Raw genomic sequence first — 12592 nt, forward strand, 5'->3', positions numbered from 1 at the left:
AACAGACTTCAAGCAGTCACTGCATGCAAGGCATTTACAAAACATACTAAATAAGACTGCTTTAATAGACCTTCCATTGCTGTGTCCCCAACACTATAAAGCCCCGAAAACTGGAGGGTGGAGTTGCAGGGGGTCATGTAGAAAAAGTGTTATTTCTGCATGCTGTGACCACAAATACCTGCAAATACCCTTAAATGAAAGTCTACAATGTGCTCTTTAATCACTTCTGAATTGTTTGATTCAGAATTTCAAACTGTGAAGCAGACGCGGAAATCAAGAAGAAATGTGTTTTTGCCCCAAACATTTTGGAGGACACTGTATTATAAAAGCTTGATTGATTTAAAAGCATGTTAGTGCTGCATGGTAAAACACAGCAAACACCTGTACCGTTACCTGTAAAGACTTAGTCTTTAAATAATACAGTTCAATTTTTAACAAAATCATTTACAAAGCTGTTAAGGTGGAATAATCTATTCCCAGAAAAAAAAAAAATAACAAAACAGCAGGCAGACAGTACCATAAACGTCGAAATGGGACAACACTTAAAAAAAAAAAAAATGCATAAATAAAAATTTGTACATATGTCTCAAATGAAATACAGACAACGTAGCATTAAGACACAGTATTCAACAATCTGCAACTTTAATTTGAACGACAGGACAGAAGGAGGTCTAAAGACCGCACAGAGGAAGTACAACAAAGCCACCATATATGAGAGTTCCCCACATAAGTTAAAGAACAGATGCACAATTAAGACAACAGCTTCAGCAATTTTCACAGAAGCTGCAACACCATTTGGGGCAAATACAAACACTAGCAAAATATAAGTCCAGTTTCAGAATTGCAATAGAATAGCTCTGAAATAATCAAAAACATTAAGGATCGATATAGTAACTACTACTAATGTCTGAACTACATCCTTCTTTACATAACTTGCCTATCAGGAACAGTACAATTATGTATTGGTTTGCATAAGCCTGCGTTTTGAAAAGAAAATTAAAGACTAAAAACTTTAAGGAAATAAAATATGCTTTCGCAATTCTTTGCTTATTTTTTAATACTTGCATTTGAAATGACCACAAAAATAAAAAAATAAAAATCACACCTCCAAATAATCTATTTAAAAAAAAAAAATGACCTTAACAGATGCCAAAAACCAAACTGTAGTCATACAAAAGTCTGCTTTGGGCATATAACATGTCTACATAGTCCACATCAGAAATAACAGTTGGAAAAAGAAAATTGTACTAAAATAATTTTTGATTACCCAAATGCCACCTTTTGAAAACATAAAAAAATAAAACCTTCAAATCTTACATGATTCAAGATTCCCAGCTACTTCTCCAAGACACATTCAAGGCTACAAACAGAGTGAAATAAACCCAAACAAACAGCAATCTCTATTTCTTTGAATGTTCCAACACTCAGTCTTCTTGCGCTGCAGTAATACAAGCTCGTTTGTTTCTGACGAAAGCAAGAAACGCCTACTTAGTTGAAGCACTTATTGGCCTGCCTCCATTCCGCTTTGAATCTCGGTGCCAAACAATGTCCTGCATTCTAAGCTGCAGAACTGGTTTGGTCCTGCCAGGGTTTCAGGCACTTGTCTCATGATAGTTAAAACAGATGTGTGTGTTGTTTTTTTTTTCTTTCCAATCTCCCTTTCACATCTAACTGGCACATAAAAATACAATCAGCATACATTGAAGAATTGACATACAGAATACACTAAACATTATTTACTACTGTTTAAAGGACATATTTCACATTGGGTGACATAACCTCTGACAATAGCCAGGGACGTAAAAGCATATGAAGATATTCTTCTCAGTTTACACCCATTAAAATTACTAATGTCATAAAAATTGTTCATCTTACATCTCCACTCCCCACCATTAATAAGCACTACAACTGCTGTCACATCATCTCATTCCTTTAAACAAACATCTCAAACCACTATTATACCTTCTTGAAACAATGTACACCAGGGTCTTCCAATTTCTAATACCAAAAGTGGTTACCAATGAAGTAAATATCTTTATGATCAAAATATTTTCAAGTAGTACAGGTAAGTGAATTAATTCCAAACAGAAGAAGAAAAAAATGACTTTCCACTGTTGGAAAATGGATAGCTGTGAAGAAAGAATTTTAACAATTTAAAGTGAGAAGTCAAATAAAATGAAACCTTTTATTGGCTAACTAAAAAAAAAAAGATTACAATATGCAAGCTTTCGAGGCAACTCAGGCCCCTTGCATATTGTCATCTTTTTAGTCAGCCAATAAAAGGTCATTTTACTTGACTTCTCACTACATTCATAATGGCTAACACGGTACAAAACCCTAATAATTTAAAGCTAATTGGAACCTTTAAGTTACCAGAAATATGTGATGAACAATATTATTTAAGATACAGATTTAATAGAAGAGAATTAAGTTTCCTCCCACACTGCCCAAGGTGTGCTTGTTAAATTTTGTAAGGGATTCCAAATTGGCCTAACATGAGTGCAAGTGTAGGAGTGTGCGACTGAGCCCTGCAATGTGTTCACAGTGCCGACAGAATTGGCTCCTGCAGCTCCCCACCCTAACAATTACAATTAAGCAGGTTGACGAAAGTAACATTACATAAGAAATGTACATAGCTGCAAGCAGCAATGACTGACGCCTAATATCCCGAGCTTAGTCAAGGCTTCAGGGCACTTCCCTGCTATTGAACTAAAAATTTCAGTTAAAGGAGGAACTGGCTTCTGTTTAATAAAATTACTGAAAAATCTGTAACTTGAAAAAAGGCAAGAAATCTGGTCACCATTATCATTTTACTTCCCTCTTTCCCCATAAGTAAAGGTAACAGTAGCAGCATGCAGAGGTGGGCTACTGACCAGACACAGGCACACACAGAGAACAACAGGGAGATATAATCCGTCCAGCATGCCCCAGGCCGTGATTTGTATACCTTACATGAAGGGTGCTCAAGGGCATCCTAACTGCATACTCAAACAGCCTCAACAGGCTCCCCTGCCCCGTTCTGCCATTACACCCACTCATTAGTCCATCCCGTGATCACCTCAAATCTCATTCTTGAGCAAGACTGCAAGGGAAAACTCGTCAATCTTTACAATGCATTTGAAGCGTTTAATCAATATGTATTTCACTTTCAAGACAGTCTAGATCAATTGCAGATTGACCTGTTTAAACAGTTAATGTCTGTTATGTTGGTGGTGGTGTTTACAGCTATTTCAGCAGAGTACAACAATGTGACCTATCCTACAAATGAGAGTACTTGCATGGTCAATCAGGCATGAGACACGAGACAGAAGCAGTATAATAAAAAGTTACGTTAGAAGAAATAGGAGAAATGAAATGGTATCAGTATATTAAATTACTAGCAATGGCTGTAATTTTGGGGGGCATATCTCTGCCCATCATAACCTTTTAAGGGGCAGGACTGTTTAATCTGGGGATGTGTTCCCATTTGTCTTTGATTACTTCCAATGCGGTCTCCAAAGCTTTTCCAAAGAGGCTGAGACATGTAACTGGAACACACCATCCTGTCCCCCTTTTAAAATTGAGGACCAACACCTTAGTCTGCACTGTCCTCACCTGCCACACAACACTGAAGGGACACTCTGTTCAAAACACTCCAACAACAACCAGTGCTGTCGGCATTTACAGGTCAAATCTCACTGCCCCTTTCAACCTGACCTTTAAATAAAATAAATAATCAGTGCAGCGACCTCACCATCACAGATGGATCCAACTTCAGCCCATGCTTCTAGAACTGCTTACTATATCCATCCAACCTTTGTCCTAACCTGTCTGTCCAGAGTAGGGCTGTGGGGAAGCTGGAGCCTATCCCAGCAAGCATAAGTCACAAGACAGGAACAATCTCTATGGCAAGGTGAATACACCCAAACACACTTGGTGCAATTTAACAACAGCAGTTCACTTAACCTGCAAGAAGGTCATATGAGATGGGTCCAGAAGTTCCTCTAAGAGCTCTCCAATGGTAGCCCCAGTTAATGTTAAAGTTCCCCAACTTTTACTCAGAGCAGTCTGGGCAGGGTACTGCCAGTGCCTACCATTTCCATGTTGTCAAAGGTTTGCCCAAACTCCATCAAGTTGTACAAATGTTCACCTTCGCCAAACTTCAACCACATTAACACCTTTAAGACCTGCTGGTACCTCACAGTCAAATATATAGAGCTATTGTTCTTTGTTATCAGGAAGAACACTTTCAACTTGACAACTTCCCTTACTTCGTGGTGAATGCCAACAGTTCCAACAGTTTCTGCCATATGGGGAGTTAACAGCCTTTTAGCCTCAGCTCCTTTCAATAACCTACATTATTTAAGGCCTTCAACAAGATCCATAATAATAATTCTTTGCATTTATATAGCGCTTTTCTCACTACTCAAAGCACTCAGCAATTGCAGGTTAAGGGCCCAACAGAGCAGAGTCCCTATTGGCATTTACGGGATTCGAACCGGCAACCTTCCGATTGCCAGTGCAGATCCCTAGCCTCAGAGCCACCATTCCGCCATCACTTCATCCCTGTTCTTTCCTAAGATGCAGAAGAAACGGTAACGGTGGAAAGTTGAGCTCAATCTGAGAGAGGTATTTACGCACATGCTCAGCACACCCTAAACCACCATTATGACTTCCATATCTGTGCAGAAAGCACACTGTTCCATCTGAACTAAAACACTACAAAGTGGCGATCAGTTGTCAGATCAGTGCCTCTCTTTAATCAAGCATCGAAAACATTTTTCTCTCAAATCAGATGATGCACCAACAAAACTGATCACTGACATTTGGCCCGAGGTACATCAGCGAGCAACCTTGTTTTCAAACTATGTTTGTTTTGGATAATCACTACCTAGCACAGTAGTCCAATAACAATTCATCACTTGGATTCAATTAAAGTAAGCTTTTCCTTCAAGCATATCTGTCATTCAAGATTTTAACAACAAAGTCTCCCAGTCAGACTGTAATTGGTAGATTGTACCTTTTCAAGCACCTAATTCTGTGTCTCCTAAAACAGCTGAATACCTTGAACAGCCTGGGTGTACAAACAAACAATTGTTCTACTGAGCTAACCCTCTCATTCAATGGAGCAGTTTAACTGTACAGTATCCAACCAGGGGTTGGTGAATATTCCAAGCCTACCACTGTCCAAGGCCATTTTCCCATGAGGCAATCCCAAACTAGGAATGAGATCGTATTTGACTGCTAAATTTGGTCCAGAGCTAATGTCGTGAACAAAGGTCTGCCAAGCTACATCCAGTAAGTATTTTTCACATGATTCTGATGAAGATACTTTCCACACTTAAAGAATCGGTTTTCACTGACAAGATCTAGCATGCGAGAACCTGCCTCAGTCATGCCTGTCACCAAAATGTTGAGATGCTCCAATCAATGAGACGCCAATCAGAACTGGACAATTACTAAAAAAAAAAAAAGGACTTGATAAGTGATCAGTAAAAATTCTGATCACCAAAACCGATATTTTCAGCCCATACTTTTCTAAGCTTTATGGTAATTTAGTTGCAGTGTTCCTTTAATCGAGGTATTAATGGTAACTGAGCCAGGGCATATTCTTGTCTTTGTTTTTTTTTTTTTGTTTTTCTTTTGCAGCAAACTTCCTGCCGTGTAAACAAGGAACAGCAGCGGAGACTTGTTTTTATCAGTGAACGAGAGGTGATTGGTATAGGTGCCTCTCACGTTAAAGAAAGTGGAGTAATAAACTAAAAATTAATTGAATTCAGGCCTTCATTTTGTCTTTTAAATGAACATCACTTGACTTTGGACAGTAAGCTTGTTTAAAATGCAGAAGCTTAAGGTTTTAATTGCAATGAGAAAAGCTCCAGACAAACTTGAAATTGCTGCTAAGAAAAACAGGCTTTGTTTTAAAGATTTGTACAGTGTTTATTATTTGTTGCTATATGTGATACAGCATACGTTTTGGTAACACCTAAAGAATTACAAATGTCTAGTTCATATAGTGAAGGAAAAAATATACCTTTATAAATATAGTAAATGTATATTTCAGCAGCAAAACCCTGTAGTGCAAATTAATGATTTAAAATTATTAAAACATAAAAAAGTGTTAATATACATTTAAGCAGTGTTTAATTGCCAATATGCATTCATTTTTTGTGTGAAAAAAAATTAGATATTTATTTTTAGGGAAATGGTGAAAACTACCTTTAAAATTACACCTTGTTTTAGATAAGTACATAACAGAAAAACTTAATAGTATAAAAGCTAGTAATCATTTATTTTATGATATATGTATTATGAATACATATTTTTATGTATATTTCATTAGTTAAAGTATGTATTTTAAGATCACTGAACAAAAAGCCTACAGAATTTCATTTTGTTAATAAAAAATGAACAGTTAACAACTATGGTCTATAGTTTAATTATAAAAATACACTTTAATAAAGGACATAAGGCTTCTGAGTCTGGTAACGAAGAACCTTAGTATAAAAGGTGTTTCAAAGGGTTAAAGAAAATAAATAAATAGTAATCGGTATCAGAATCAGTCGATCAAGCAACATAAAAATCAGTGATCAGTATCAGCGTCGACGTCTGAGGTTCGATTCCCGAGAGGGGGTGCAGTGAGTGTGTACGCCTGATGAGCCCAGAATTAGGTGTGTGTATATATATATATATATATATATATATATATATATATATATATATATACATACATACACACACACACACACAGGTATATATATAGCAACAGCAACACTCATAACAGTGACAAAACAATTACATTGTCAATCATCTTACGTTATTTTTAAAATGTTTCCTTTTCTTTTTCATTACTTCTTTAACACACTACTTCTCCGCTGCGAAGCACGGGTATCTTGCTAGTTGAATATAAAACAGAAAGAGAAAATAACGACACAGCTAAAAATGCAGCAACAAATTTCGGCAAAAGTTAAACATGCTTTAACTCCTATCATCATGAAAATGATATCACGTATACATCTCAGTATTTTAGTTATTCAGAGAGCTGTAATATCACGAATGTAATGGATTCTGTGTTCTGTCGGAGGAAGAGAGCCGGTTTAAGAAGCATGTAGTGGTTCACACACAGAGCACGAAGAACACATACAAAAAGCATTTAACGTGCTACTTTAGTTACAATGTGATTGGAGAAAATGGTTAATTAAACGATTTTAAGATGAAGTTTATGATGTTCTAATTTAATGACAAAATGAACTACGTAATTAAAGTTTAAATTTCAAGATTGAAGTTGACATTTCGTGCTTTTTCCCCACTGTGTGCCCCTTTTTTCTCTGTACCCTAATATGACACTCAGACGGGGGGCTACGACTCGCCTTTTCACGATGACTTTGATATGTGACAACTTTTTTTTTTATTTCGGGCACTGTGCGACTTTGAGAAGTTGAGCTTTCGAGTTTCTCTGACACACTATGTCAGTCGATCAGCTTCCTTTTGTTGTTTATACCACTGTTTAAACCAACAAATAGTACATGTTTCCTTGCCTCCACTTGGTATTTGCTGAAATTCTTCCATTTTCTCATTGTCTTTTCACAGAACACTGAGCTTAAGGGCTATTTATATTGATTTGAATATTCAAAGAGACGTAATTCTGGGAGGAGTTGGGGCAGGACAGCAGGTGCGTGCACGAGCGTTACTTTTCACGCTGACCAGGACTTATGTAGCGGAACAACATGGAAGTTGGTGAACGCACAGATTTATGCATCTGAAATTTTTCTGTGCGTAAGCACATTTCAGCTTTTGTGCTCACGTCATGTTATAGTGCGAGTTCTAAGATGTTATGCATGAGGCCCCAGGTGCTTGTAGTAAGCACCACTTTCAGGAATCCTGACACAAGTAGGTCCTGTTCCATGCAAGGTTGTCTTTTATTTTATTAAAACACTCAGGGGTGGTCAAAACTATGGATTGTTCTTTATGTGTCCCTCCCCTCAGACCAATTAGCTGTGGGTAACCTTATCAGAAGCACTTATCTACACATAACACAGAATCAAGCATACCTCGGCAAAAATAAATAAATCAATTTTTGAGATAACCCTATATGATCAGCTAAGACTAAATCTTCATAAATTAAAAAATGTAAGTAGTAAGGAGAAAAATGCACATAATATTCTGAAAGCTTTTGAAATGAGAATTCTTTGGAAAAGTCGGGGGAAACTTGGCAACCGTCCTAAAGCAGTCCTAAGCCAACATATTATATTTCAAGGAAAACAAAAAGTGAATTGCCATTTTGGACAATGGGAACTAGATGTACTGCACAAAAATGCTGGAAAACTAACCACTGAATTTAATATAGTTTGTGCAAGAAGTCCTTTAGCACAGCATAGACTACATTTAAGCATTCTAAGACAATTTCTCTAGTTCTAATACTGGAAGCAATACAAAGTGTTTTGTCAGTTCAGACCAATGCATTATATTCAACATATTCCTACAACCACAAATAAATAACTTTCCAACTCCTGACCACTCCCCCACCCCCAAAAGCACACACACACTACCTTCAGGTTGGAGAAAAAGATATGCAACATGAGCAGGCAGCAGGCTAGATGAATAGTAACCCATTTCCTGCTCTTTAATCATTTCCAGAGGCCTTTAGCAAAAACAAAAACTTTCTGGATACAAACCGGTCATGCTACAAATGAAAGCAGTCTCAATACCAGATGTAGGTTAAAATCAATTATCACATTCATATTGTGGATATTTTAGACACTGGTTTAACATTCACAATCTTTTCATTCCAATCCTTAACTCTGTTTTAAACTGTTAAAAGTTCCCAAGTAGTACTGGTCAAAAGTTTTAGAACACCTTAGTTTTTATAGAAATACACACAGTTTAATGTCTTAATTAATGTTTCATTAATTCAAGGCATAGAACAAATAAACAATGGCAAATAAAAACATAAATCAAAGAATCATTAAGTGTACAAATTTTCAATTCATTAAAGTAGCCACCTTTTGCTGATATAACAGCCCAAATATGGCAATCTTCTTGATTCAGAATGCCAGTCACCAACTCAGCCTCCAGAAAAAAAACCTCACGCCATCACACTTCTTTCTCTATGTTTGATAACAGAGGTCACATCCTTTTACCAACTCAACGGTGTACAAACACCCTGATCGATGAACCAAAGATTTCCAAATTTTAATTCATCGCGCATAAGACTTTCTTCCTGTAGTCTATAGCTGGTATTTTAGGGTCTTCTTTTGTCCTTTAAGGAATGGCTTTCTTACCACTCACGATGTCAAACCTTCAGCACAAAGTCCCCTTCTCACAGTACAAACTGAGATTTGCTTTCTTCGACCTGCACTGTTAAGTTGTCGTGCTGTGAGGCGCCCATCACACAAGCTGGTGACCCTCAGAAACCTTGTCATCTGATTGGCTTGTGACTTTGGGTCAGCCAGATCTCTTCCTATCAGAGTTTCTTCCAGCTTCCAGTCGCCATTGGATTGTATAAGACATCACTGTAATCAAGGACACTTTGATCTTTCTTGCAATTTATTTAAATGAAAGGCCTACACTTTTAAGGGTAATAATGGTCTGTTCCATTTCGTTTTTTAATTGCTGTTTTCTTGCCATTATAACTGTAATCCTACATTTTCCAAGTAGGTATTCGGAGGTTGTTGTAACACAGTCTGTTCCAGCTCTGCTTTAACACAGATGGAGGGATATGTTTGCAAATTGAGTACTTCAACTAGTAAGACATAGTTTACTTTAATTACTGCGGCAAAACATTTGTAGGATGTAATCTATTAGTTGTTACCTGAAGGTGGCCCATTTGTAATCTATACTAATAAAAGGCAAAGCCCTCACTCACTCACTCACTCATCACTAATTCTCCAACTTCCCGTGTAGGTAGAAGGCTGAAATTTGGCAGGCTCATTCCTTACAGCTTACTTACAAAAGTTGGGCAGGTTTCATTTCGAAATTCTACACGTAACGCTCATAACGGTCGATAACGGTTGACAACGTCCGCCATGTTGAACTTTCTTATTTATGGCCCCATCTTCACGAAATTTGGTAGGCGGCTACCCTGCGCTAACCGAAACCGATGTACGTACTTATTTCGATGGTATGACGCAACTGTCGGCCGCCATATTGAACTTTCCAACATCACTAATTTTCCAACTTCCCGTGTAGGTAGAAGGCTGACCCCATCTTCACGAAATTTGGTAGGTGGCTTCCCTGCGCTAACCAAAACCGATGTACGTACTTATTTCGGTGGTATGACCCCACTGTCGGCCGCCATATTGAATTTTCCAAATGTCACTAATTCTCCAACTTCCCGTGTAGGTAGAAGGCTGAAATTTGGCAGGCTCATTCCTTACAGCTTACTTACAAAAGGTAAGCAGGTTTCATTTCGAAATTCTATGCGTAACGGTCATAACGGTCAACAACATCCGCCATGTTGAACTTTCTTATTCATGGCCCCATCTTCACGAAATTTGGTAGGCGGCTTCCCTGCGCTAACCGAAACCAATGTACGTACTTATTTTGGTGGTATGACACCACTGTCAGCCGCCATATTGAACTTTCCAACATCACTAATTCTCCAACTCCTCATGTAGTTAGAAGGCTGAAATTTGGTACTTATTTCGGTGGTATGATGCCACTGTCAGCCGCCATATTGAAGTTTTCAACGGTCTTTGTTACTTATGGGCCCATTTTCAAGAAATTTGGTACGCGGGTTCCCAACGCTAACTGAATCCTACTTACGTACATATATACGTCCATAGCCTGCAGCTCGGTCACCGTGTGAGGCGGCGTTGGGTCCCCCATCCCAATGCCTCCCACGTTGTTGGCTGCCTGCCTATATAAGGCCGTCCGGCGCTCCAGTCTCTACATTCCCTTCCTTACTTCACCACGGGATTCACGTCTCCCTGCTGATAACTACAGCCGTTTTATTTAATCCACGGCTTCTCCGCTGTTTTATTGTTCGTTTATTACGATTATAGTTATTGTGTAGGTATTTTAGACTTACTTTACATTGTTCAGGTACCTATTTGCATTATTGTTCCAACCGTACCCCCATTAATATGTCTATCGAGGTGATCACCATCGATCAAAGAACTGTCACTTACCGAGTGGTTTCCATTCCCAGAGATGGCACCTACCTTTTCCATTCTCTTTGTTACATATTGCACACCCATATCAGGCTCACTCTTGATATCCGGAGGAACATTGTGTCTTATGTATTGAATGACTGGGACAGGTTCAAGGTGTGGACTGATGATGATACAGGAGATAATTAGACTACACAGGAGCACTAGAAGAGTGAAATGCTTAAGCCCTTCACCTATGGTTCTGCATATGAGTTGATGGCTGCTGCTGAATTGTTCGGTTGTCGCTTTCAAGTGTACTGAAATGGCCAAACATTTTACACCTTTCAACAACCGCCAATGCCTCTTAAACATCTTAGATTGACAGGTGATGATTTCAGTAGTGGGCACTTTGATGTTTATGAATGTTTAAACTCTCAAAAGCTAGATGTGAAGTTATCGATGAAACAGGTTGTATACTTACAACGCTTGACAGATGCCGAATTTCTCTTCAACACAACTCCTACAAATACTGTCGTAATTGAAACAAACCATGAAACTCAAACCGATTATGACAGCAGCAATCAATCCAAGCTGTGAGATTTGAAACAAGATTACTGTTCACATGGCCAACTGTACGTTACATGCTCAAGAGTAAGCTCAGCGCACAGCTTGGTCATATTACAACCGGAGAGCCGAACTCACAATGTGGTGTACAAAGAGATCCTTAACAAATAATTATTGGTATATTTTCCCCTCAGTTTAAAAAGATTTAATTTTCTTCTTAATAAAAATTTTAAGGCAGTACTTCACCGCTGCGAAGCGCGGGTATTCTGCTAGTATTCTGATATTTTTTTTTTTTCAGTTTTTGCTAACCTAAACTTTAAATTTAATCCTCAGGCAGTTTACTGCTTACCTTTTCAACACTTTAGGTCATTCATTGAATTTCAACTGATTAAATTTTAAGGAAAACTGGAAAAACTGAGGTGTTCAAAAACCTTTGCACCAGATGTTATAGTTTATGTATTTTTGCAGAATTTGCATTGCTTGCATAAATTCAAGGCTAAGAACAAAATATAATGAAATATTTCTTTTAACAATACTCAACATTTCTAGCTTCGGCCAAAACATTTGCTCATATTTGCTAGAAGCTGTTTTTAAGTAGCAGTTTTAATGGTAGGCACAAAACCACAAGAATAGTTGCCAAAAGTACAGTATCTTAAATGTTCAAATGTACCCACTTTTCTTACTAAAATTCATTTTCAGTGATTATATATTTGCCTTTGCAAAGGCAGCGCGTGTTCAAGGCCATTTAATTTCTGAAGTAAAAGCAGTTGGGCAGCCTCTACTTGTTGGTAAAAAGTTCAATACAGAATTCAGACAACTGGGTGCTAGACACCACTAGACATTTGTGACATTTAAATATGTACTTTGAAATGACAAAATGAATATGTAGTACAGCATGTCTATTTTTTAAGCTGATGAAATGTGCAAACCAAAAGGTGTAAAATGAAAGAGAAACTGTT

At 37.8% G+C, this 12592-nt stretch overlaps 1 protein-coding gene across 2 annotated transcripts in view; it reads right to left on the bottom strand.

Moving 5' to 3' along the window:
• Positions 1 to 12592, bottom strand: part of hif1al (hypoxia inducible factor 1 subunit alpha, like) — an 89451-nt gene that overhangs the window by 50213 nt on the left and 26646 nt on the right. Inside the window, exon 1 of one of the 2 annotated variants that reach the window (XM_039768092.1) lies at positions 1318 to 1424. The exons of the other annotated variant lie outside the window; for it this stretch is intronic. Coding sequence (XP_039624026.1) covers positions 1318 to 1319 — 2 coding nt within the window. The 5' untranslated portion in view covers positions 1320 to 1424. Of the gene's footprint in view, positions 1 to 1317; positions 1425 to 12592 lie in introns of those variants that run through there. 2 annotated transcript variants of the gene reach the window in all.

The sequence above is a fragment of the Polypterus senegalus genome, chromosome 11 (assembly GCF_016835505.1).
Source record: "Polypterus senegalus isolate Bchr_013 chromosome 11, ASM1683550v1, whole genome shotgun sequence".
In the NCBI taxonomy this organism is placed as follows: Eukaryota; Metazoa; Chordata; class Cladistia; order Polypteriformes; family Polypteridae; genus Polypterus; species Polypterus senegalus.